Source organism: Pundamilia nyererei, unplaced genomic scaffold, assembly GCF_000239375.1.
Source record: "Pundamilia nyererei isolate P.nyererei 1_Seehausen unplaced genomic scaffold, PunNye1.0 scaffold00058, whole genome shotgun sequence".
Classification (NCBI taxonomy): Eukaryota; Metazoa; Chordata; class Actinopteri; order Cichliformes; family Cichlidae; genus Pundamilia; species Pundamilia nyererei.
In genome coordinates, this window is record NW_005187459.1 from 3,304,788 (window position 1) to 3,332,165 (window position 27,378).

Genomic DNA, 27,378 nt, shown 5'->3' on the forward strand with positions numbered 1-27,378 from the left:
TCTCTCACCGTTTCGCTCTCTGTGTTCTACATTCATTTACTTGCTCGCTCTTTTTCTTTTCCACACTTGCTGTCTTTCTCACCCTGCCAGTGTAACTGTATACCACCAATTAAACATGACACAATGGATACCCCAGCCCCTCCCACGCTAGCCCTCCTGGAGGTCAGCCATGTGGAAACATTGTTCCACATTCCTCACCAAGTCAATAATAAATAAAACATGATTGCCTCTCTTCTCTCCCCTCCGATAGTCAGAAAGTATGAAAATCCCTCTCATCCAAAAAACTAGAAACTTCTAAAGGAGCAGACTTTGCTAAACCCCTGCAGAGGATTTCCAGCAAATTATTTTGTCAAATAACCACACGCTGCTTTGCCATTTTGAACTCACTCTCCCTGACCACCTAACTGTTGATTCACTGCTTCGTCGATCATCTAAGAGCTCCAAAATATGGTCTGAGAATGCAGAGTTTCGAAATAATAGCACATTGCTTGATAGTAATGCGGTGCATGGATGTGGGGATGTCCACCTTCACAGACAAGCAGCTGACTATTAGCCAGAACCCTGCGGTGCTCTGAAGAGGCTGCCAGACCTGCCAGAATCTCAGAGACTTCTCAGAAAGAGAGACACACAGATATTTTGAAGAGAAAGGCTGAGAGACCCCACTGTGGAGCTTTCTCTTATCCCTTTTGGCTATGAGCCCATTTCTAGCTTATCCAGGCTACTGCAGGTCCCATCACTCCAACAAGCCCACCAGCAGACACTCAACAGTGGGCATGTTCACACACGCTTCCCTTTGAGCAAACATCCAATGAAAGAGGATTGATTGTTTAACTACTACATCTTTTGCTTTTCTTTGTAGTACCATATTGCTGCTTAGCCTGCCTCTATGGAAACAAAATAAAAAGCGAGAACCAGTCTGTAATTAGCAAGAGTGGATTTAAGTGGACTCAAACTGATGCAAGGTTGCAGCTTCTCAAGGAGCAGACAAATGGCTTTTATGACAAGAAGCTTGTTAATATCATCACCCCGAGAGGCAGGAAAAGTCTGGTTTATGTAAGTGAATAAATGACACTCCCTACCTCTGCTATCAACAGACACTCACAGAAGCAATCTGCCTGTAGAAAAAATATCATACGGCCACACTGGCTGGCAGCTCTGAGACATCAATATGAATGAGCACAAAACAAGTTATTGAAAATGTTATTTCTCAAAAGACTTGACTACAGTAATATTTAGTTACGTTTCCATCCCCAAAAAACTGCTTGATATGCTGGTATTACTTCAGTCTGCCCTGGAATAATATGACAAAAATGTGATTAAATCTGTGATTAATTCCTGCATCAGGTAAGTCTGTCTTGGAAAAACACCTGTGCAAAGAAGACAATGAACTTCAATTTTACTACAGTTATATGTCCCCTTAAAAAACACACGCGCATACACACACGCACACAGGAAGAATAAAATTTTTTTAGCTGTACATAAGGGTTTTGCAAATTATATCCCTTACCTGAATCCTTTGCAAAGCAGAGGAGGCCTCTGTGACAGTCTGTGGCACATCAAAGCATTTGGCAGTGCTGATTTTGGCATTGACCAGCCACTGCTGGAAGTCTCTAAGGGCTGCACGAAACCTTTGCTCCAACAAGCGCTCCTTATTTTGACATTCCCTGGATGCACGAAGACTCAGACTGCAGGAAAGAAGAAGAAAAGAAAGAAAAGGCCTCATTTAAGTTGTTGTTCATGGGTTGAAATCTCCCGTGAGAAATGAACAAAGAAAGAACGAAGGAAGTGTTTACTGCCCATGTGTCCATCAAAACAAAGGAGACACGTGCTGATGCTCTGATACTGTCCAGACTGTACTCACGTCATGGAGGATGAGCCAGGGATGAGAAATGGGCAGGTGGAGAAATGGCAAAGTGGGTGAAGTGGAAGGAATGAGCGCTGGGGCAAAGAGGGAGAGCGGGGGGATGGCGCTAAGGGGCACTGTACGGGAAGGGGGTTGAGAGGCAACATATGACTGGGGCAAGAGTTCACATGGGTGACAAGATGGAGGGAACGAGGCACGACAGCTTGATGCTATAAGAAAGAGATGAGATGGAGGAGATATGTGAGGAAGCGGTCACAGCGAGGCTTGACAGAATATCAAAGGTACACTTTCAAATTTGGATTTTAGGAGAATGAAGCTTTTCATCCAGAGGAATTTTTCTGCTATTAATATATTAACCACAAGGTACAGCAGGTATGTAACTGAAGCATAATAAAATCACTTGTTGAATGAGACTGAGATTTGAAGCTTTAAAGGATAGCTAAAAACACAAGAAACCATAATAATCTAAAGGGATGCACAAACAGAACACACAAAATGAAAATGTCAGCGAAATTTGATGACAACTCCTAACTTTACGGAGCGTGATAATAAATTTACAGCAGCTCAGGAGGTAGATTGGGTCGTCTACTAACTGGAAGGTTGGTGGTTTGATCCCTAGCCCCTGTAGTAATTGTGCTTAAGTGTCCACGGGCAAGATACTGAACCCCAAAATTTCTCCCAATCCATCGACTGCAGTCTAAGTGTGTGCATGATAGTCAGGAAGCACTCAAGGGTACAAAATAAAGATCTTTATGAATGTGTGAATGAGCCTTGGTGTGTTGATTTAGAGTAGAAAAGACCCAGCAGCAAAAGTACCAGCCCAGTGGGAGCGGATGTTGTTGATTGGCATATGAGGGGGTGGGAGACCAGCTGTCAGCTACAAAATGATCGGCGATGAGATTTTTTTTTTTTTTTTTAAATTTGTTAATGGTGCTTTGAGTACATCATGAGACCAACAATCAGTTATGTGTTTTTATAACCAGACACAATTCAGGTATTAGGCTATTTAAAAGTATAAAATGGCAACAACAAAAAATTTATTTCAGATTCAAATCTCCAGCATGACGCACTACACAACCACCCGTCTTCTTGACCTCCATACTCCTTCACACACTTCTGCTCAGTGCTCCCTGGCACTAAATTTACATAACCAAATTGTGAGGTGTGTTATGACCAACATAGATACGAGTTCATATATGGATAAGCTATATGTACAACCAGCAGAATTATTTTCTTTCAACTCTGGGATGAAGAATAAAAATCTATGTACATGTGGTTTCATTCAAAATAGATTTAAACATGATGTAAGACAAAAAAAAAGAAAAACAATTACTGGATTTCACACATTGTGGGGAGTGTGTGAAGGTTAAAGGAGGAAGGGGGAGACGTGGATGACAGCAGGGAAATAAGGTTACTTATCAGAAATAGAGGTATGAAAAACATGGCAAAAAACACATTGTCCTCATGTAGCATCTCAATGCACTGAAACACGCATTAAAGTCAGGCACAGACACTCTTGAGCTTTAACGGTGTGATGAGGGCATGAAAGGGTAACACAGTGGGGATAGCACGGGTGTAAAAGAAGCACTTTTTCTGCTGTGACAGACAAAATCTGGCATGCGGTATAAAGAGGAGGTGGGGCGGAAGGGAGTTATTGCCTTTTCCTCCTCTCCTCTGACTCCTTTTTTTTTTTTCATTCTGTCTGTGCACTCTTCTTTCTGCAGCGCTTAAATGCAGGACAGGTGCAAAGAGCGCACAGGCCAAGTCTATTACAGACTAAACAGCCAACCGAATAAGGAAAGGTGGTGTTTTGCCAATCAGCAGTCGACGCCAATTAGCTGCCAAAGCATTTCCAAAAAGCTGACCTCACTTAGATTGTCTGCCAGTAAATCTTCAGAGAAGCAGCAAATAAAGGAGATCATTTGCGCTACGGTAGAAGTTTACACTTGTACATGAATGTGTTGAATGTGCATGGCTGTGTGTGTGCATGCTCTTTTGTATGCACTGTTGTTCTTTTGAAAAGACACTGCACGGTGCGTTCACAAACAAGTGGTGCTCATTGAACACGGGCTCACTTGAGGGTTTAAAGCAGGCAATTAGAGCTCAGTAAAGAGACTAAAGTGGGTATCAGTGTGAAGAAAAAGACCTTCCAAAAAATTTTAATTTCCCTAAAAAATTACACTCGGCGTTGCATAAAATTAAACTGGGGAAGGACACAAACATAGTCAATAAGTGGAAGTGAGGGAAGACGGTTAAATGTCGCTTAGCAACTGGTGACTCTGTTGTTGTCCGTCACCTTTCCACCTTCACCTGGCTGATACGGACGTCAGACCTCTGTGTGTTATTGCCACACACACACACACACACACACACACACACACACACACACACACACACACACACACACACAAAGGAGCTTATAAAACATAGCCCTGGCTTTTGAGCTGTAATTAGGGAGAACTTTCCTTTCCCGCTCTTGTTATTGTGTTATGGAACAGCTGTTTTTAAGACTGTTATATGGAATAATGTGTGACATCAACAATAATTATGAGGACAGGTTTAATTGAATCATTAAAATGACACATTTTTATATAATATGCCAGATAAAAAGTATGTCAGGTATCTGCAGAATCACATACTTGTACAGTAATAAATAGCAAATAACTTGTTTATACGTTATGTTGCACGTTGCATCATAATCACTTGATCATCTGTATTAATCACAGCCTTTTAATAAAAACTGTCTAAAGGATAAGGTTGGCTAGGTTGTTGACTAACAGCTAATAAAGCTTCTCTTTCTCCAGTGCCTCAATCAATTATGGAGTACCTCAGGATTTGATTTTAGGTCCCTTTTTGCATTATGTGTCCGTTAGGCTTTATTTTATACAAGTACAATGCATCTTTCAAATGATAATCCAATGTCACACAAATATTTTAGGATGTGTATTTCTACAGAAAAAACTGTCTTCATCTAAATGACACACAGACAGGTGTGATCATTTTAGCTAGCCATTTAGGACCATTAGCACTAAACCTTTAAGCCCATAGCAAAAATCTTGGTATCACCTTTAACCTTGCACTTAAACCTAAATCGAATTAATTCGCTTCCGTTCTCTATAAACAGATAGCTACAGAAGAAAATGCAGACTTTTTAGGCAAAACACAATTTCTTTAACATTGGAAGTGTCCTGGTTTTACTCAACGTAATCATACATGCATGCCTCCACTGCAGAACGTAGTTCTAAAGTTCAAGAGCTTAAAAAGTGTGGCCATGTCTATCAAAAAACTCGGATCAGATGATTAGAGAGGCCAACTGCTTGAATAAGGTCTCACCAGGTCTGTTATGTACACAGGGAGCTGTCCATAAAGGCAAACTAGGCAGACAGACATAGCTAAGCATCCCTTCTCTCACTCATATAAAGAGTGTTACAAACAGTTTATTCTCCTCGAGGATGGATTTTTGACCCTTTACTGCACCAGCCCTCATCTCATCATGCAGCAGTTGCAGAATCCTGCAGTGAGACTAACTGGTAGCAGATAATGAAAACACATTACACCAGTACTAAAATCCCTGTACTGGCCACCTGTCAGATTGATTTTCAGAACCTAATGTCCTCTACCCAAGCAGTAGGTCTCAGATCCCCAAAACAACTGCTTTTAACTGTTCCACTATCCAAGTGGGTCAAGGAGAGTATGCCTTTTCAATGGCCTTTGTTTGCACTTATTGCTTTTAGCATACTATAATTAAACAAATGAAATTCATTTTTATTCAGTTTCCTCAACATATTTCGATTATTTCCTGTTTATTTGTTTGTCTTATGTTATTTTATTTTTTTTTACTTAAAATGTATATAGCATATTGGTCAATAGAGGTTGATTTGAACATCCTAGCTGAAAAAAACCCTCCAAAAACATTTTTTTTGATCAGATGACTTTTAAACACATTGTTACCACCTTTCCATTTCAGGTATACACAAAAGAAAGAAGTGAAACAAAGCAAAATAACAAAAATCCCGAAATGATTGTCTCTAGTTTGTTCCTGTGACATTAATATTTCAGTCCTCACCCTGTCATTGATGTGTAAACATGGTCCATATCTCTCAACACTGTTCCTGTCTGATCTTATGAGTCGGTTACTCCATAACATATATTACACTCACTATTTACAGCCATTCGTCTTGTTATAGTGGGTCTGGGTCGTACCATCTCTCCAGGAAGGCTTTGTCACAGGCTGCTACCAAGATTTTAAACAAACATCTGTCTTCTCTCAGCACAATATTTCCTGCTATATCACCAAAATGCAACACCAGAGATGATCCTGTATATATTTTAACAATAAATAAATGAACACTCTCCCAAAACTGCACAATGCCAGGGCAGATCCAAAAGACATGAGAATGGTTTACATTTATCACATTGGCTTCAATATGGCTTTGTTAGAGAACACTAGAAATTTATGTTTAATATTGGGGGTGACAGAGAATGTTATTCAACCCTTCCAACAGTTTTCTCTCAAGCTACATGATGATGTAGTAGATTGCTGTGTTCTCCATACAGGCAGCTATTTATCTTGAGAAATATACACACCTAGTTCTTTTTTGCCCATTTCTCTTTAACATAATGTGCTGTATTTCCTTTCCTCTGTTGGTACTATGCAGATATTACTCTATATTTCTTTAAATTGTAGATTCCTACTATGGTTGGAGAATGGTTGCATAATGTTAAATTTTGTTCCATCTCCTGAAAACTCATAAAATTCCCATCTTTTTTTTACTGTACACAGTGCTGTTATTCCATTTGGTATCCATTGTTTCTCATCTCTGGTCCAAAGTATCTCCAGGTTCTTCCTCTAATTTATATTTTTGTTCTATATTAAACCACAGTTTTCATATAATCTGTGTGATAACGTCTTCACTTTTGAGAAAACCTTTTACTTCATCTCCAGTGAGACTCTGAATTTCCTTTCCTTGAGCATTTGTTTGGATAACTTTGTTGGCTTTTAGGTTAGGAAGTTCAAGTTGGGGCCATTTCTATCTACATTTGAAAAAAGCAGCTTTTGGCCTCATCACACAGACTTGAAGCAAAAGGCATCATGAATAAACTGTAGTTAATCAGTCAGTGTTTCGTTTTACATCCACAAACACTCCAAGGAGTAATTCTCGCTCACCCACATCACATCACTACAGCAGAAATGTTCCTCTCACCTGTTGTGCTGTTTGATTAGCGCCGTGACCCGGTCTGACTGTGAGCCGAGGTCTCTGGAGTATCGCACCAGGTCATTCAGTTGGCCTTTCAACTTCTCCGCCATCGGCTCGGCGCTCTGCAAGCCCTCCAGTATATCCTAAACGGCACAAATCAGACACCAGCTCAGTGTGTGTGTGACAAGGAAACACAAGCACCCAACGGATCTGCATGACACCCTCCAATAAGTCCGCTCGCATTCCTATTCACACCCTGCCTCAGTCGTTTTCGCTCTTCGCACATTCAAACCGCGCACACAGACGCTCAAACACATACTCACAGTGCTGCCTGTACAAAAGCATTGCTGTTCCTGGCGGAGTGTGGCAGGAAGGAGCTGTGGATAACGGTCTCCAGCTCGCCTCAGCGTGCCTCACATTCTGCACTCACACAGTCATGAAATCCTGTCCCATGAAATATGTACAAGCTCTCTCTCTCTCGCTGTGTGACTCTCACTCACTCTCTGACGTATGACGATTAAAACAACCCTCCCTCCCTGCTCCTGTGGACTCACTGCTCCCGTCTCCCTCTTCTCCTTTCCTTTCCTCGCTCCCTCCTCCTACGGCGGTTCTACTTCTTTCTCTACCCCACTCTCTCGCTCTCTCCTCTTTCTCTCTCCCTCCTCCCACTCCTTCCACTTATTCCCTCACACACATTTTTCCTCCCGATGACTCTCTCACGCTCTCTCCCTGTGGAATTCAGCTGTCAGCCCTCACAGATGTAGAATTGGTTCAAACGCACACAAACAAGCGCGTAACGAAAACAAGGCCGGACACAGGAAACAGGCTGGAGAAGGAGGAGAACGAGAAGCGGAGGAGGGGAAAGAAAAAAAAAACAAAACTCCTCCTCTGTTCTTTAACAGCCCCAAATTGAGGAAAACCGGAGAAAGGCATGGCTGAAGAAGCCCGGAGGGGAAATATAGGGCTGAACGTGTTGGCACGGCCTTGACAATACAGAGAAATTGTCACACTGTAAACATCCTGTGGAGGTTAGAAACAGAGCAGCAGGGGAGGTGAGGAGCACAAGCATCTAAGAAAGAACCCCTGCAGCCAAGAAGGACATCTCAGCACACTTCAGTTCAACCAAGTCGGAGTATAGGCAGGAGAAACAATGAGGGAATGTTTGGGAGGGAGAGATAGTGGAAAATAATGGTTAAAAAAGACAAAGCGGGGAGGGGTAGAGGGGACAGCAGGGAAGACAGAATGAGCAGCAAACCAGGGGAAGTGATGGGATTGTGGCTGTCACTTGTTCATCATTCCAGTAAAGCTGATTTACAAACTAATCTGTTTTTAGGATTTACAAATAGAATGGATAATTACTGACAGAGAAAGCAGGGCTAATTGCAGAGGGTCTGTGTGTGTCTGTGTATGTACTTTGTATTAAACAATGCTAATCATAGGACGGCAGCATAGCCGCTGTCAGCTTTCACCCACCCCAGCGAGTTTTTATTATTGATGCTGTTTTTTTTAAAATGCACCATTGTGAGAAAATGAACAGATAATAATTCAGCCTCTCTTGTCATTATGTTTATTTAAATTCTATAGTACCTTAGCCAGCTGCCATCCCTCCACGGCCTCCTCGCCGTTACTCTGCCCTTCAGCTTTAACCAGCTCCTGGCTCCACCCCCTCAGACGTCCATCAAACACTTTTAACTCTTCCTCCAACTGGGCGGTCAGACGGTTATATTCCTCTTCGGAAGCCGCGGCAGCAGACAGGGCCCCCTCCAAGCTATCCCGGGCCCTCAGAGCGGCCCCTTCCCATTGCTCCAGAGCGTGGGACAGCGCCCCCAGCTGTCGATCCATGGCCTCGCAGCCTCCCGCTGCCGTGTGCTCCGCTGTGGACGCCGCGCTGCGACGCACCCGGCTGAGGCGGTCGCGGCCCTCCAGAAGTCGACACTCCACACGCTCCTGGAGAGATAAAGAGGGTAGGTAGGTAAGAGACAAAGTTGCTACGGAAACTGTGGCTAAGGAAACCGCAATCTCTGGCTGTGCTGGTGTCTATTTAAAGCTGCCGTATAGTGTTTTCATCAGATGTCCCCTGCTTCATCACCTTACATGTTTATATCTACTTCTTTGATTCTGTCAGTGCACCAGTTATTCTGATTTGCTGTATTTTTAATTTCCATATCAGTAATATCGCTCTGTTAGTGATTTTTTTCCCTCTCCTTCCATCTTCACCTCTTACTCTCTAAGGGAAAGCCAGGCAGATGATGTGAAAAACACTTGAGTGTGATGCGATAGCAGTGAGCTGATAGAGGGATTAAAAAGGGAGAAGATGGCTATGAAGATCAACCTTGACACTAAATAAAAAATGAAAACTAGCTTGTGTACACAAGACATCATATCTCCTCTTCTACTGTAATGCTTCACACAGCATAGCTCTGCTGACACACATTTATAATGTGATAATTAGTACCCATGTGTAAAATTTAAATGCAAATCAATTTTTCCTCACATATTTTCTCTCCTCTGTAATCGCAGAGTTATCGAGCAGGGAAAGATTTAGCATTAAATTCATTGCTCCTTTTCTTTTTTCCTTTTACACACAACCATAAACCATATTATACTGCATTGGCAGTAAAATGCATCATGAGAGATTGAGATATTTGGCTCTGATATGGGAACAAGCTGAGAACCAATTCCAATTCCCCGCATAATTTGCTCTCCTTCATAGTGAGAATGTATTCATCAAATGGGTTCAGATAATTCAGCAATCAGTTATCTTCGCAAGAACTGGGTGTGGATTAAAAAAAACAAAACAAAACAAAGAACAGCACACACATTTCAAGCATGCAGAAGAGCCAAAGACAAAGTATTCTTAAATAAGTTAAACATCGCTTCCACACAAGAGTCGCTGATACTGCACTGAGAATCATTATGTCTATATTGGGTTTAAAGAGTTAATCCTTCTTTAATAGATGTGTAATTAGTGCCTGTTACACATCAATTATCCCAACAAATTCCTACAAGATGTCCAGCCAAGTTGTAATTCTCAAATAATCTAAGTTTATAACTAAAAGACAATTTAACCAACATGTACCGCATGCTGTTAACATGGAGTGGCTCAAGAGATTTCAGATTATGTCAAATAAATTTTAGATTGTTTAGCTGATACTGTTTTAGCATCCGTGTACTTGTGTTTTCCCTACAGTTTTATCACTTAATTTATGTGGGCTGAAATAATCTGCAACTCTTTATGATTTGTCCCCGAAAAAGGGCCGTAAGCACAGAATGGAAATGCTTGAGGTGACTAACAAGTGTTTGTCTTCCTTACCCTAACTTCTGACAGTTTCTTTTTGATGGATGTGGAGTCTCCTGATGTGTCAGACCAGTGCTGTAGCTCCTCCCCTGCAGTCATTAGCCAATCAGTGAGCTCTCTAACGGCCTCCAGGTAGTCCTGGTGCTCCAACACCACTGCCTGTGCCAGACGTACTCTCTCCTATAGAAGAAACACAAAATATGTACGCGTTATATTACCGAAAGCCTTGATCAAGGTGAAAGAGGTTGAAGGTCATCTACATTGTAAATTAATAAATAAAGGCAGATGTTTTGTACCTCCACCAAAGCTGTGAGGTTGTCAAACTGCACCTGCAGCTGGGTGCGAGCACCATGGTTAAAGCTGGCATCACCAGTCTTCTTGAAGAGTTCTCTGGCTTTTTCCTCCAGTGTGGACAGCGCCATCTGGTGGTCTTCTAGATCAGCCAGCAGAGCACGGAGTCTCTCCAGCTGTGAAGCTTTTTCTCTAGGTCCTGGCTGAGGGGTGAGAGGGGCACACACCTCCCGCTCCACAACCTCCATCCAGCAGCGCAGTTGGGCGGCACTCTCAAGGTATCCTCCCCACTGAGACACAGTCCACTCTAATCGACTGGAGACAGAACAGTAGATCTCTCATACACTTTTACAAATGGTGTAAAAAAAAAAAAAAATAGAAAATTAAAAAAAACCCCACATGAAATCTTTTACAACTACATGTGTAGACTGCTTAATTTAAATCTTGGTGCATAAAAATCTTTTTACACCTTTTTACTCTCCTGTACATTTGCAGCATTGCAGAAGAAGCACAAACTGGCAGTAATACTGGCTTAAAGCCTTTCTCCCCTTTTATCAGGAGGTTCAAAACACACAAGGACACAGACACACACCCATAATTTTCCTTGCCATCTGTTACCCCTGCCTGTGCAAATAGTGCCAATATCCACATACTCACACACACCTCTAATTCACCTGCTACCCCTCGCCTCCTGTTATCCCGCTCCCCTTTCAACACAAACACACCGCACGTGTGACCCACTGTTTGCCATCCACCATTTAGTCCCTAATGGGATCAATTTTTTTTCTAGGAGGGGCCATAATTGGTCAATTAGACACACACACACACACACAAACTGATGCACGTGCATGCCGTCACGCACGCACACAAACACACCCGAGAGCACATACTAAGACACATCAGTCACAGTTGGAAAATGAGACACATACTTCTCATTATTTATTTAACCTAATGGTAATTAACAGCACCGACACATCAATCTGTGGTGATGAAAATAACCTGTTCCTAAGAGAGAATTTTTTTTTTTGGCAAACAGAAACATCCTCTCTTAAATGTTCATGGGCAAATGTTTCAGTGGCAGAGAAATGGGGATTGACTGGCATTTATATTGAGCTCATCTAGTCTCACTGACCAGTCAAAGTGCTTCACTCTACAAGCCAAATTTATCCACACTTCCATACAGTGCTTTTTGAATTTTAAGCACTTTATCTGCATCACATCCATGGCCAATTTAGAACCAGGAATTAGCCTAACATGCATATTTTTGCATACCTTGAGGAGTACTCAGAGGAAACCCACCCACGCACAGAGAGAACATGCAAACTCCACACAGAAAAGCCCCGGTTAGGGTTCAAACGTGAAAACTTCTTGATGTTAGGTGACAGTGCTAACCAAAGTGCTTTATCCAAAAGCATACATGTATTCTATAACTGCATGCAAAATTAGTTAAAGGTAGGAATGCTTCTTTACTCATTAGATTATCATTTGTAGTTTATAACAAATTGCAGGTGATAGTTAAAATGAGTAGTTGTACCTGTGGCAACTCATGGCTGTCACAAGCAGTGTAGCCCATGCATCCTCCAGTTCCTGCAGCTGAGAGCGAACCACTTCCTGTCCGGCGGCGCCATAGCTGCGCAGGGCAAGCTCACCTTTACCCATTGCCATATTTAACTTGACCTCACCCTCTCCCTTCAAAAGCAGGATATCCTGTGCAAACAGACATTCAGAGTAAAAAATAAAAATAAAAAATATATAAATATATCTTAAGCAAACAGCCCCCTCTTGTGTTCACTGGAAAAACTAGATTGTAATAAAGGTGAATTACCTAAATAAAGAATACATGCAGATGTAGTCTTGTTGTCCTCTCACCTGCACCGTCTCCAGCCTTTGCTCTAACTGCTCTTTGGTCCCCATCGTGCTGTCGACTGTACCCAGTCGCTCCTGGATCTCCTCCAGCCAGGCCCAAACCCCCTGGAGAGTGTCTCCAAAAGCCTGGCTCTCCTGGCAGCCTCTGAGCCTGTCCCTGGCTGCCTTCAGTAGGGCCTGGTGCTCCATCTGTAGCTGGCCTGTTACTCTGACCTCTCCTCCTGACCCCCGGCCTGCCTCAGATAGAGCCTGGGCTTCCTGGCAGAGTTGCTCAATAGATTCCCTTACAAAAGAAAATGATATATTATTGTTCTGAATATTCAGTAACTTATGCTGTGACATATATAGCATATGGCCACAGACACCCTCATATACAAACCTTCTTTCTGTCAGTTCCTTATGGAGTTGCTCCATCCTCTCCAGCTCTTCTGTGGTGTCTGGGGCTCCTTGCTGGCTTTCTCCCCCAAGAACTGGCTCAGCCTTAAGGCTGAGATCCATCTGCTTCAGCCAGTCTCTTATACCCTGCACGCAGTCGTCAAAACTATGGGAAAAGAGGGGAAGGAAGAAAAAAAAGAATTAATGAGAGCCATATTTCTATTTGATTCAAATTCGTTTGTATAAAAGCAAGAAATAACCATAAGTGAGGGTGTTACTTTTTCAGAAGGCCAACGCTCTCCTCCAAGTCCAGCTTGCTCTGATAACAACCATCCAGAAAGCTCCTCCACTCTCGCTGGCAGGCAGAGAGGTTCTCTTGAACCTGCACTGCTCCAGCTTTAGGTAGGTGGAGCTGGAGTTTCCCAGCCTCTTTAGAAACCTGAGAGAGGCGTTCCTCCCCCTCTGAAATCCGCTGAAGTGATACCTGTGAACATAGGATGCGTCTCTAAATAAAGAGCCAAAATCTTCAGATCGGGACTTTTTTGTGTGTTTTCATCCATTTAAACAACTCAAAGTGTTTATTATTTACAAGCCCAGTGTAACTTATGACTTATACTAATAAATTATGTGGAAGGTACAGATATATATTTCTAAAAATATAAATTGTTTATACTGTAGCATGCTCATATCAACAAGTCAACCTCCTTAGAACTTTTAAGTGGAATATGCACTTCATAGCCCTTATATCTGCACAGAGAAAAAGAGCAACAAGTAACGTACCTTTAACCTTTGTAACTTGGCTCCTAGGAGGACAACATCTCCTGACGGGTTAGAGCATTCTTTCAGCTCCAACTTCAGAATCGCTAGCCAGGATTTGAAGTCTTGGACAAGCTCTGATTGAGGGAACAGGAAGAAGAGATGAGTTAAAAGCTGAAGAAACATACAGCGACAAGTCGAGGAAGACGGATGTGTTGCAGATTATGGCAGAAAAAACATTTTAAAGTGAAGAAACCTGAAGAAGAAGTGTGAGAGCAGGCAGTGTGTTAAGGCAGATGGAAAGTGTGGGCGTGTCCACGCTATGGAGTGCTAGGTTGCCTTGGCAACAAGCCCAAAATGAGTCCCTCGAGAGCAGATGTGACGAGAGCGACATTACTCTCCGAGGCACAGGTGTGTGTCGGCGCAGTGAGAGTGCACCAGTGTACCTGACAGCATGTGTGTCAATGGAGTGTGGGCTGTAGTGGGCGGATTGAGTGCGCTCTGGGGAAAATGTAGGATAATCAACAGCAAATCTGTTGCACTACTAACACGAACAAATGGCTCTGCTTCGTGTAACAGTGCAATGTTTGATTGGGTGATTATGGCATTTTAAGTGTTATTAAAAATTTTAATTTGTCCTCATCAGGGAATAAGTTATTGCGGCTACTTACTATTACTGATAGATAAGATCGCTCGGTGCATCAGGATGAAGAAGAATTAAGCACCTTTTGTAAATTAGCTGATACATCATCAACGCCACAAACAAAATCTGAGCAAAACTGATGATCGCTTACCGTTGAAATGGAGCTGCAGACCGTCCTGCAGGTTTCCTCTGGTCTTGGCACAGCGTTGGGAAACGGTCTCGGTTCGTTTGGCAATGGAGGTGAGATCAGACGAGAGGCGTGACAGCTCCTCAGAGGGATGCGATCTGCACAGAGCAGTCAGGGCATCTCTAGCCGAGTCCATGTCTGCCCTCTGCTGCTGCACGACACTCTGCAGGTCCTGGAAATGGACCACAGTGAGAAATTATGCAAATAATTCTGCACGTTTATAGCTATGTGCTCTGTATGTGTTGTACTGTGTCTATCCTGCAAATGTGTCCTAAGGCAACAGTCTCTTCTACCAGAACGGATGCTGATCTGTTGCTGGTTTGACATCTGTCCTCCAGAAAAGCATCACTAATCAGCACAGGCGTTTTCCTTCAAGAATCAAAATTCTATGATGTAAACATTTCTTTCCTTCTTAAAGGAAAGAACACCTACTACACCGCCTATGGTGCTCAGATTTTTATTAGGGAAATACTTTTGAGGAGTTTCCTGCTAGAATAACAATAATTAGCACATTATGATTAGTTCCTCTAACTAATTAGGTAATAAGCTAGTTGTAGGTGTGTAAATAAAATAAACTTTGTACAGTTTTTTGTGAGTTTTTCTGTCTTACTGAAGGAACCGATAATGCCATACCTTAACAGTGCCAATGTCTTCAGGGGAAGTAGTTTCGGTGAGGTCCGATAAGGAACCCTCGACTGCCTCCAGCCGCTGGGCCATCTGGGACATGAGGTCCTCCAGTCGCTCTTTCTGGAAACTGAAGTAGGTCAGAGTGTGCTTGGCCTGATTGTACACCTCCTCAGCATGGGCCATTTTCTTCCTCAGATCTGATTGCAGGACCTGACGTGTGAGAATCAGTTTTAGTCACATTTAAACAACACAAGAGTATGTTTAATTATTGGTCCAGTACGGTTTCATAGATTTGTGACTATAAGTTCCTCCTGAGTAGAAGGTACAGATAATTTATTTGTCTTCAGCTCAACTGAGAGCACTTATTTGTAAAGTTTAAGTCAATCAAGAGGCAATTTGGAGCAGAAATTCTAGGAGTAAAGCATGAACCACATAAATCAGATGAAAGTAAATTACACAGGGATCAAGGACCATAGCTTTGTCCAAGATCACAGACGGATTTATCACTATTTTGTTTGTTCAAAGCCCTGGCACTATAAATGGGGAAAAAAACTGATGCACTCTTCCAGGCAGCCAGCAACAGGGGGAATTAGTACTCCTGCAGAGGACTGAGGAAAGTGGAAGGGAGAGGCAGTATAGCATAGCAAATTAATTGGAAGAATAATGAAGATAAATGTGGCTTCTGTAATGTGCTGTACTATGGTAAGGAGAGACGGCCACGAAAGAGACCCCGAATTAATAGAACGGTTATTTATAAACAAGAAAAAACTGAGAAAAAAAATATTTTAACCACAGGTGTCATAAGCTAAAAATAAATAGGTAAGTCAATAAATTGTGTTGTAACGTACATGGGTGTAAATATGCTGTTTACACCACTACAAAACATGTTCTAAACACACACAGCAGAGCTTGACCGACACACTAGTACTGCCCCTTGGCTACAGCAATTAAATGACCCCTCCTTTTATCTGCCACGGCTGTCACCTAATCCTCCTGATGTGTCTCTGTCACATAATCCTGCCGGTTTTGCTGCATGTACATTAATGCACTGAGCTTCTGCACACCGTCTAACATTTATAACTGCTTAGCACTCTCAAATGTCCCTCTGAAGCTCTTACTGGTAACACAACAAGAGCACAACAGCAGTGGCAACAGGTGTGGATGAGAGGAGGAGGGTTACTGGATGCAGGAAGACTGAACCAAGGCGCAAAAAAAAGGTTGTCAGCACTGGATGTTTCAGTGTCTACTTATTCTATACGCAAAATCTGCACATGATCAGAGAAGAAGTCTGGGTTCCACATATTGTGGTTTTAATCTTTGATGAATAATACCTTGCATTATTTTTCTCTTCTCCTATACATTTACCTGCATTTGTAATGGGATTTCCTGCAGTCTGGCTCGAGCCTTCAAATCTGCCACTCTCTCCTCCAAAACATCCAGCATGTGCTCCCTCTTTTCAACCTCCTCCTATGAATCAAAGTGCAAGACAATGAAATAACATTCACCGTCATCTGAGCAAACATTCATTTGCGCACACTTTCACGCAGCGTACTCTGACCTGAAAGGACACAAGCTGGGCCTCTGTCTTCTCCTTGTCACTGAGACTGGCGACAGCGTCAGTTAGATCAGCGATGGATCCACTGGTCCACTGGTTGATGTCCTGCTCTGCGGCCTTGAGGTCATCCCAGAGTTTCACACAGTAGCCTAATCTTTCTGTATTGGTTTGTATTTTCTCTGCGATCTTAAAAGAGAAAAAGAGAGACCAGGAGACTATGTGAGGTATGTAAGAGAATAATGCATCTCAATCAAGAGGAGAGGAAGGCCCACCTCCTTTGTGTTTGGCTTTCTCTCTGTAACAGGGGATGTATGCTTTACAGGGAGATGGAAGAAAATCGCTGCCTAATTACTCTGACAGATGTGCAAGTGAGAAGCGAGAGAGAGAGACAGAGACGCAGATAACCTGTCTAGACTTGTTTATTTCTCTGTCTCATTTCGACAACTGAGCAGACAACAACAACTCAAAAGAGGAGAAAATGTAGATAAAAGAAAAGAAAAAGCAGAGAAAAAATATAATTGAAAAAAGTGACGGCGCAGGTGTTCAGCAGAGATGAATGTTTTTTTTATACTCACACAGATTTGTTCATACCCTTCATAGTTATTATTGTACTTCAGGACCAGACTCGGGGAAAACACCATTTATAGTTTATGGATTTTTTTTCAGTTTTTTCAGGAAAATTCTGGGAAACTTTTTGATGTTACAAAAATATTTCACTTCAAAACACCTGAAATAACAGAAAGTCAGTATTGTGCATTTATCTTTACTAAAGACTACTCACCGCCAGCCACTGCTCTCTAAGTGTCTCTGTGTCTCTCTGGATGGAGGACATTTCACAGTTGGGAACCTTCTCCAGCTCCCTCTGCAGGTCCTCGACCGTCCTGATGAGCTGGTCCATGTCTTCCTGTTTTTCTCTCAGTTCATCTTTTATGGCTTTATGCTGAAGAGAAAACAGCAAAGGAAATGGCAACAGGAGGGAGAGATACTGTTCAGTGGGGAGGTAAGTTTCTGAGATTTGGTTTGCTAAATAAATATAAGACAAGTTTCTTCTTCCTCCACCTCCTGTTTTTTCTAATATACAATAAAAACAGTCAAACCACAGAGAAAGCTGTGAAACTTTTCAGACTAATTTCCTTGATGAAAACAGATTATTACTCACTTAAAACTCACTGAATTACCAGAAAATGACACTAAAGCTGATTTTTCTTCTTAGCTCATAAAAACATTCTTACATAAGTTTTCATACAAAAAATAAAATCATACTTGGATCTATCATATCCGGTTTTAACAGTAGTAGATATTTTAACTCATTATAGTAGGTAAAATCACAATGAATAAACACTTTCGACCATCAAAAGTTCCAACAAGTCATAACAATAAAAAAAAAAAAATCTTTGAGAGGAATGGATACTGTCCTTTTTGACTCCATAACAAGGCTCACAATTAAAGTTACCAATTTGATTACTATATAAATTACTACTGTATAAATTCTTTAAAATTAACAATAGGTTCATTTCATGTTAGCTCATCAAATCCCTCACACCAATCAATAGATCTTCTCAAAAACATCTTTTCAAATGCTTTTCCTAGAAGCCCTTTTTAAAATCGTGCTATTAAAAAACTACTTAAGCATGGCATTTAATTGTTATTAAGTATCTGGTAGTATGGCTCTATGAACATGAGGATAACTTAAGCTAACATACAATGATGTAACTCCAATCCCCGATGCCAGATCTATGGAAATCATAATTTTGAGTTGATGAACTGATGTTTGTTGATAATTTCTCATATACAGGGCACATCTTTTTTTTTTTTTAAAAAACAGTCCAAATCAGGTGAAAGGTTTTACAGAGATTAAAGATCGAATACCACAAAACAAAAACCCACATTTAGACCCAACTTCAGTATAATTTCTTCAGCCATGACACCATGTACAAAATATAAACTCACTTAATTAGAAGAAGCAGATTTCTCTTATACATTATATCCCAAATTTCTGATGATCATTTTTCACATTTTGTCATTATGAGTTTTATAAGGCACTCATTTTTATGTATAGCAGCCAAAGACTGTTTTGAAAGCAGAGCAAGATGTTTTCATTCAATTTATCCACCCTTCACAGCCAAGTTTTTTTCTGGCCAAGAAGAGAGCATGTGTGCTGGGTGCCTTTGCAACTATCCCTAATCACAAAGTAGATTGGTAGAAACCAACCTATAAAAAATTGAAGCACCTGGGTCAAGTAGTTTTCTAGTTAGTGGATTTTTTTAATGTCCCTCATCCCTTGAATTATTTCTTTTGTATTTATTTAGAGAAATTACTTTTCCTTGTATATTTTTCCCCAACCAATTCTGTGATGGTCATTTTTTTTAGTCTGATGCACAGAAATGTAATAATTCAATACTTTTCTGAGAATAAACATAAACTACTGACTTGCGTGAAAGTCCTTTTGGCTTCCTGAGCACTGTGGTTGTGGTCGGGCAGATTGTGAGCGACGGCCTGAGCGCTCTCCATGAGTGTGGTGAGGATCGACTTCAGGTGGTGGAACTGGCGAAGAAGATCTAACACAACTCCACTGTGTTCCTGACTGCATGTTAAAACAAATCAGAAAACGTCAAATATATTATTTTTTTTAAAGCAGGTGGTAAAAGATGAAAAAAAAAACAAAAACAGATGGGTGAGAGAAAATTAATCTCTTACCTGTTGATGATTAGCGTCCTGACGTTATCCCAGGCTGTCTTCACCAGAGCTACCTCCCTGAGTGCTTCTCCTGCCAGCTCACTGTCTCTCTGGGCCAGCTGGTTTCCCTTTTCTTCTAACCACCGTTGCGAGTGCTGCAGGGACTGGAGCTCATCCTCCAGCTGGACAAAGAAACGCATCCTGGGAGAATAGATGCAGAAGAAAACAATGGAGATTAGTAGCCTGATTCCAACATATTACATCTCAATTTCCAGGAGATTAAATTTGTCTGCCTGTATGTTGGCTTCTGTAATAGACAATAGACTCTGGCATACAGTAGACCTTTGAATCAAAGGTTCATAGTAGGCAGTAGAAATGCAAAAAGTAGGAATGAAGCAAGGACTGACAGCATTATTACTACTGAAAGCCGACATTACCAACTGTGCTGATACTATGAATACTGATATATTTACTGGGCTGAAGTGTCAAAATTAAAATGAACAAACCTGTTGTGAAAGGCCTGTACAGAGCTCTCTCTGATGCCCTCTTGTCTTGCATCGTCCAACAGTTTCTTCAAATTCTTCATCACTTCTTCTCTTCTCTCTCTGAAGGAGCTCCACAAAGCCCCTAAAGCATCCGCTTCACTTTGTCTCCACCCCACACCCCTCTGCACCTCCTCCAGAGCCATTGTCAGGGCCACCGCCTGTCCTCTGCAAGATGTTCTTCCCTGAGGATGGCTGGCATCTTTAGATCCCCTCCACTCTGCTCCACACAGGTGCAGATGTGCTTTGCTCAGCTGCCCATCTAACCCGACAGCTTCAGCCTCTAGTCGGGCCACTTCTTTAGCCACCTCTCCTATTTCGCGATGCAGCTCTTCAGCTTTGGAAGGGTCCCAGCTCCCTCTGCCCTCCACAGCCTCATGAAGGCGACGCACGGCCTTAGCAGCCATTTTATGCTTCTCGAGGAAAGTGTTTAACTCGGTCAGGCACTCTTTACGAAGCAGCAGGAGACGTTGGGATTCACTGAGAGGTTGCAGGCAGTCCTCTCTCCATGCCTGGAGCTGCTCTTGGGCCTCTGGGGTGGAAGAGCAAAGCAGGAAGGACTCTTTTTTATGGAGAGTCTCTCTCAGTGATGCATTCTCCTGTAGCTGTGCCTCATGCTCCTGCAACACGATTGTTCAATTAGACACATTTATGTGAGCTCCAACAGCAATCGATGCAAACTTGTTTACTAAAACTGCTCCAATATACATACAGCCTATAAAGGACATCAGTGCTGACAGCAAGTTATTGATCTCTCACCTTCAGCTTAATAAACACAGCCTCAAGATCAGCAATATCAACCTGGGAAGAGCTTCTCAAAAGAGACAGGAAGTTTTCACTCCACTGGGTAAGGGGCAGCAGTGCCTGATCAAACTGCTCCAAGTGCTCCAAGTGCAGCTCCAACCGCTTTATCCTAAAAGTGAGGGTGGGAAAAGCATGGACTGAGAATATGGAAGTGACTGTTTTAAATGTAAATTTAAAAAAAATATATGCTAGGATCCATTCACATACTGTAACCCAGATGTAAATAAGCTATATCATAATCAATCACCCTAAAAGGTACCTGCGTAATATGCTGTTCTTTACAGAAGCGCATCTCTCCTGTAGTTGTGTGAGATCATCACTGAGCTCCTGGATACGAGCTTCGGGTGCCGTGGGATACAAGCAAAGCCCGAGATTCACGAGACCCTGAAGGAGAGTCTCGTGTGACACCGTCTCTACCTGCATTTCCTGGATAGGCATATCATCAATGCAAATTAGATAAAATAACAAAACTTTCTTGTAGAAACAAATACAGAAAAGTAAAAAGATTTTACCTGCACATTTTGTAATTCATTCCTAAGCTTTACTTTATCTGCAGAGAGCAGTTCGGTGTCTGGGCAGCACACAGACTCACACCTGTCCAGCCAGCTTTTCATGGACAAATTTTCCTTTTCATATCTGTAGATGCAGATGTTGCATGTATTAAAATCAAGGAAAATATAAGTTGCATCCCCTTAGAACACACACAATTACAAGTTCACTTTTTTTTTTTTTTCTTAAATCTGACCAAAGCCTAGTATCAGTGACAAGGTCATAATGGAGCAACCATATCTTCCCAGTGCACCCAGTGCTGGAAGTAATCCCTTATACATATACCTGCAGGATACAGGATGAGGCTAACTGCAGAGACACTAAGCCGAACACACACACAAACAGACACACATAAACTCTGCTGAAGTTTAGTGGCAAAAACATAATTGAGTTCATTTCAAAAAGAGTCACCGGCTGGGTAAATAAAAGGAAGCGCTAAAGCTTGGGCAATTTAAACAGCCAGCATGTGGCTAGATCATTATTTTCTCCTCACGCTTAAACAGAAAAGAAACAATCACTCCGGTGAAGGACTATTGTGTGACAAAAGAAAGCGATAAGAAAGCATATAATTAGAATAGAAATGCACTGGCTGACAGGGGGACAGACAAGATCTCGCTCTTCCACATCACACTAAGATGAGAGACAGATTCAGAGGAATAAAGAGGAAACTGGCACAGAGAGAAGCAGAAACAGCACATGCACAATAGAAGGGAAAATGGCATTTGCTTATTCAACTGCAGGTGTGTGCTAATGGAGACTACAGATGTTTCTCAAAAAATGACTTATAATGTATTTCTCCATTTTTATAAATGTACTTTTTGATTTTATGTTTTTTTTTTTCAATGTGGCAAAATCTGAAATATTCAAACAGGCCTGTTGTAGGTGTTTATCTATACGGCACCAAATCACGACAACAGTTGCCTCAAGGCGCTTTATATTGTAATGTAAAGACCCTACAGTAATACAAAAGTGTTGAAGGGACACATACACCCGAAACCCTGCTTTGGGCCATACCAAAGCACAATAAACTCTAAACACTAAACTAAATGGATAAATCTTCACACATTACAGTGAACAGTGACTCATGCCTTCAGTTTAACAATTAACACTCTTTTCTCATTGTCTAGCATTTGTCTCTTCTATCCCAGACAAACACTGACTTTTTCCTGTACTAATGCTCATTTTCCAAAAGGTCTAGGACACTGGTATCAACATAAGAGCCCGGGGCCAGAATTGGCAATTTCTCCAATCTGGCCTGCTGGGACAGCTTTGGAAAACATGAAGGAGATGATATATTTTTAGACTTTTAACTGTATTTTTAGATGTTTTGCAGCTTTTCCTGCTGTTAAAGACCTCCCCACAGTGATTTTTATTACCATTCATATTAAGTAATAGATAAACAAGCAAATGACAGAAAACTTTATCGTGTAGAAAAACTAAGATGTGCTGTTGAAATTGCACTTCTTTATCTTTTATTAATATATAAAAGGGAAATAAATGTGTAGTTAAACAACTTTACACAAACACAAAGTTCATGTGGCCCTCCAGACAAAATGAGCTTGACATCCCTGGTCCAGGACAAAAGCAACCACATTTTGCAGTTTATTGTACCTCTGCCACAGAGCTAGAAGGCTCTCTAACATAGATTTCTTTTCTGAAGCCTTTTCCATTAACTCTCTCTGCTGCTTCTGGAGGTTAGCCACTTCTTCCTCCAGCTGGCTGCCCTCTCCAAGCCTTTTTGTGGCCGAACACAGGGCCATAAGCCTGGGCTTCAGAAGCTCAACAGTCTGGCAGACCTCCTGGGATAAACACAAAAATACTTGTTATCAACTGCACATTAAGTAAACCCTTGAAAATACAACATAATAACATGGTGCCACTCTGAAAAGGAAGCCAGTGATACTTATTCATGTATCAAAGAGGTGCCAAGTTGTGCTCTTACAATGTGATCCTGGAGGGCTTTGTAGGTCTCTAATGACGATACGCAGCATGTGATCAGACAGTCCAGTTTTTCGTTCAGATCACTAACTGTTTTCTTAACCTGATAATAAAAATAAAAAAGTCCGTTTGTATTGTGTGATAAAATACCTTTAATAAAAGTCATAAATTGTGTGATGCTCTAAACCTGTTCAAGGTTATCATTGCATCTCTGCCTGTAGGAGGCGCTCTGGTTGAGCTGCACGCCAAGCTGCTCTGCTCTCCCCTTCAGCTCTTCCCAGTATTGTCTCGTCTGGTTAAGTTGCGCCCGGATGCGACCGGCCTCTCCAGAAGTCACAAACCTGGACAGAGCCTCACAGTCGGCCTCCATGAGGACAAGAACCGCCTTTCTCTCCTCTAAAGCTTCCCCCACGGCCTGGAGAGATGCAATAAGAGAGGAATTGAATGAGGGAAAGCATACAGGAAATTACGACGATAAAAGATCGCTCTTTCAAGAAGAAATTTATTTTCAAACTGAGAAGAAAAAAAAGGCAGATAATGGCAGTATCCTTTTTTTCCCTAAAAACCATCATGAGAGTGACAAGTCTGGGATTAGGCATGCCAAGATTATATTTTATTAAATATGATCAATTTATTTCCTTTAAATTCCAGCCTCTGCTACAGCACTGACCCAATTTCCCTTGGGGTTAGATTAAAATTTAATCTCATTTCATCATAATCTTAATCATTTTGGGCCACAGTGATACTGTAAACTACAGACACAACACCAGACAGCAATGTGACTCCAGTTTAACTGAAGCAACCAAAAAATATGATGAGTATTTACTTGTGAAGATATAAAAAATATTTAAGGAGTTGTGTAAAAAGTGTGCAGTGAACTGCCTCACCTTTGACTGACCTCCAATTGGAAACCTTGTGATCAGGTATACAATGTAATGCTGTGATAGAAATATAGACCTGCACAAACCTCTACAGCGCTGATGTGTTTGTCTAAAGGATCAGAGGAGGAGAAAATGTTGACAGCGTCCAGCTCCTTCTGTTTCTGATTGATCCAAAGAAAGAAGGCCGCTGATTCACTGCTGAAGCGCTCCCACCACACAAATATCATCTCCAGCTGGACAACACTGGGACACATGAGATTAGGCAACAGCCCAAGGTCAGAATATTGGAATGAAAACAAACAACCAGACAATAGCATGGATGCAATTTGCAGGTGAATGCCAGACAGACATCATATGTTGGCAAAATACAATTTTACATTTTGATACTTTAGGTTTTTTCAGACTAATATCACAAGTTAGTTTTTACACTTAAAGCTCATTATTGGGCACTCGTAAAACTGCCGGTTAAGGCCCGTACCACATTTCAGACCTTTATTGCTTGTAATAGAAGAAAATATTCAGACACACTTCTTGTTGAGATGGTCTTGAAGTTGTGCGATTGCTTCTCTGGTGGACTGCGCCTGCTGCAGGAGAAGAGTCTGAGTCTTCGGACCAAGCTGAATATCTTCTGCTTTCTCTGAGAGGAGATCTGCTCGTATAGAGTACTCCTCGACCTCCGTGAAGAGTTCCTATAGACCGAAAAACAAGCAGTTACACAACATGAGCAAATACAGGCCAATAAACCAGAATATGAATGCATGCACGTTTTGCACATACACACCTTGTTATGCTTCAGTTCAATTTTCAGGCTGTCCAAGCAATTGAAAAGGAGTTCCTTGTGCAATTCATTGTCAGTATTGCTGATGAACCTCCAAACTGTTTCTCTTTCTGCTTCGAAACTTTCCCAGGAGCTCAGCGTTGCCTTGAAGTGACAAAGAAATGAAAGAGTAACGTTAGCAGGTACAAATTCAGACCTGATGATAACATGCACTATTTACACAAAGGAGATGGGCACTGTAATATTTACTGCCATTCTCCTGATTTCATCTGTAAGCATAGGGTATTTTACGACAGCAGATGATCTGCTGTCGTAAAATACACCGACATTTACTTTTAATTTTCTGATCAATCCAAGGATAACGACAAGTGTACAAAGAAATCACAAAGTAACAAACAAAATTAACGTGCAGGATAACAGTCAGCAATAGGCTAATCAATTATCACAGCGGGAATGTGTGTGGATGATCAATGACACTCACACGTGCAAACACCAGGGCGCCGACATGAGAAAAATCTTGGCTCTGCCTACCTGCAGATTTTGCTCCTTTGCCCCTGATTTGTGGTCAGCCTCACTGAAAGCTCCTTCCAGCTCCCGTAGAGATTGACTGAGCCCCTCCCCTTTCTGCAGCTGGCGGCAGTGGGACACCAGAAGCTCTGCCTCTCTCCTGTTAGCATGCAGGTGCTTTAGGTGTTGCTATAACACACAGACACAAAAACAACATGCTATTTTGTGAGCAACCTTGATTTTGCTTTGCCTTGCTCAAACCATTCATAATGTAAACTGTTAAACAGTTAAATTAAATACAAAAGAGACTTTCAAACATGGAAACCAAGTTGTTACAAGTGCATTTGTACTAAACAAATACCTGGTGAATAAGGTAAAGTTGTTTGGCTTCCTCCAAACCCTCAGCATCCAGAATTCTGCCTATCTGCTCCTCAGCCTCTTTTCGGGCCCTCAGAACCTCCTCCAGAGCACCATGAATCTCGTCCCTCAGCTCCTCATACTGGAACATGGCAGAGCCCTCATCACCCAGCTGTGGCAAAAAGGTCATTGGATTATTTTTTGATGAAAATTTTCAGTACAGAAGAGAATATTCAGCACTTATCCTGGAATACCTGACAGAGTGAGGAGTAAATTGCCCGCAGGTCAGTTGAGAGTTTAGCCAAGGCTGCTCTTTGCCTTTGGACTTCCACTTCAGAGCTAACTTCAGACAGCACAGCAAGGCGGCTCTTGAGCCACAGCAGACTCTCCTCTCGAGTGTCCACTGCTTCCTGTAGTGCCTGGAATTGATGGAAGCACTAGATGTTAACTGAAGTTGAAGTATAGCCTAATCTCAGTGCCTAAAGCAGCAAATGTAGCCCACTAGCTCACCTGAACAGCAGCATCAAGCTGCTCCTGATGACTGGAAGTTATTGCTGTTCCTCTTAAGAGCCTCATTTGCCTTTTTTGAGATGAGAGCCAATCAGAAAGCTCGCAGAACCTAAAATAAAAATGGACCACTGAGTTCTGAATTTGCTTTAAATCACTTTAAATCTGTGCTTTTTGCCCATCTTTACCTCTCATTCCACTCTTTCCATTTATCAGGGTGCTGCTCCAGCTTGAGGTGGGTGCTCTTTATCTGCTCTGTAACCTCTTCTACGGCCCTTCTAGTGCAGTCAAGCATTCGATAAGCTTGGTCGTTGTCAGGCAACTTGTAACACAGATCCTCCATGTTTCTAATCCTCCTCTCGCTCTGAATTAAAGGTTTGCGTTCCCTGAAGAAAGTCTGAGGAAGAAGAAAAAAAAAGAAAATTAAGATATGAGAGGCTCCCGAATGTCAGTGATAACAACATTAAGTGATTTTGTCTTTCTCTGATTTTCAGTTCTATCTGTTTCAATTTTCCACTAAATCCGAGACTCACTCTGTGCTCTTTGATCACTCGCTCGCTGGTGCAGGTGCCAGACAGGGCTTGCATTTCTCTGTGCAACTCTGCTCTGCAGTCTTGCAGGATCACAGCAACTCGGCTTCGCTCCACATCCACCTTGAGACGGAGTAGGTGAGATGGTACCTCGCTCTGCATGTCCTGTAAAAAAGATGGAGATGAGACAAAACATAGCAGACCTGAAAGCTACCCTTAAGTGTCACATTGTATCTGTCACTGATCAAAAGTTCCCTGGAGTGGCTGCAAATAAACACAGAGAGGGTTGCATTTTTATCTAACCAGGTTAATTGGAACCAGACTGGAGGGACTCTATTGAAGCCAAAGGTTTTCCTGGTTAAGTTAATGAAGTAGTGCTTATGCGCCTCAAGAGGTGTACAGTAATTAGTGAGAGTGGTAAACCATGGTGACCTCTGACCTTCCAGAGTTTGTGCAGCCTGCGGACAGTTTCCTGCAGCCCCTGTTGCTCCTCCTGTGGCAGGATGTCCGTGAGCTCATCACACGCTTTCAAAAACACGCTCAGCACCCGCTGGTCCAGTTGTCCAAAGAAATCCTGCAATGTAAAATAAAATAAGAGTAAACACGACACAAGACAGAGTAAAAGTTAAGTCAAGAATGTTAACACTCT

General features: G+C 41.9%; 1 protein-coding gene across 1 annotated transcript in view; it reads right to left on the minus strand.

Moving 5' to 3' along the window:
• Positions 1-27,378, minus strand: part of syne1a (spectrin repeat containing, nuclear envelope 1a) — a 124,397-nt gene that overhangs the window by 69,117 nt on the left and 27,902 nt on the right. Inside the window, exons 28-61 of the mRNA XM_013911189.1 lie at positions 27,169-27,303; positions 26,733-26,894; positions 26,388-26,596; positions 26,203-26,311; positions 25,947-26,111; positions 25,697-25,864; positions 25,360-25,524; positions 24,832-24,972; positions 24,579-24,739; positions 24,137-24,293; positions 23,357-23,584; positions 23,174-23,272; positions 22,843-23,030; positions 21,195-21,318; positions 20,942-21,108; positions 20,638-20,791; positions 19,843-20,498; positions 19,358-19,537; positions 19,091-19,244; positions 17,442-17,600; positions 16,664-16,846; positions 16,471-16,572; positions 15,112-15,315; positions 14,443-14,650; positions 13,673-13,785; positions 13,171-13,376; positions 12,897-13,058; positions 12,521-12,800; positions 12,186-12,358; positions 10,657-10,966; positions 10,376-10,540; positions 8,650-9,009; positions 7,069-7,205; positions 1,508-1,685 (exon numbers count right to left, since the gene is read on the minus strand). Of these exons, the coding sequence (XP_013766643.1) occupies positions 1,508-1,685; positions 7,069-7,205; positions 8,650-9,009; positions 10,376-10,540; positions 10,657-10,966; positions 12,186-12,358; positions 12,521-12,800; positions 12,897-13,058; positions 13,171-13,376; positions 13,673-13,785; positions 14,443-14,650; positions 15,112-15,315; positions 16,471-16,572; positions 16,664-16,846; positions 17,442-17,600; positions 19,091-19,244; positions 19,358-19,537; positions 19,843-20,498; positions 20,638-20,791; positions 20,942-21,108; positions 21,195-21,318; positions 22,843-23,030; positions 23,174-23,272; positions 23,357-23,584; positions 24,137-24,293; positions 24,579-24,739; positions 24,832-24,972; positions 25,360-25,524; positions 25,697-25,864; positions 25,947-26,111; positions 26,203-26,311; positions 26,388-26,596; positions 26,733-26,894; positions 27,169-27,303 (6,462 nt within the window). The remainder of the gene's footprint in view (positions 1-1,507; positions 1,686-7,068; positions 7,206-8,649; positions 9,010-10,375; positions 10,541-10,656; positions 10,967-12,185; positions 12,359-12,520; positions 12,801-12,896; positions 13,059-13,170; positions 13,377-13,672; positions 13,786-14,442; positions 14,651-15,111; positions 15,316-16,470; positions 16,573-16,663; positions 16,847-17,441; positions 17,601-19,090; positions 19,245-19,357; positions 19,538-19,842; positions 20,499-20,637; positions 20,792-20,941; positions 21,109-21,194; positions 21,319-22,842; positions 23,031-23,173; positions 23,273-23,356; positions 23,585-24,136; positions 24,294-24,578; positions 24,740-24,831; positions 24,973-25,359; positions 25,525-25,696; positions 25,865-25,946; positions 26,112-26,202; positions 26,312-26,387; positions 26,597-26,732; positions 26,895-27,168; positions 27,304-27,378) is intronic.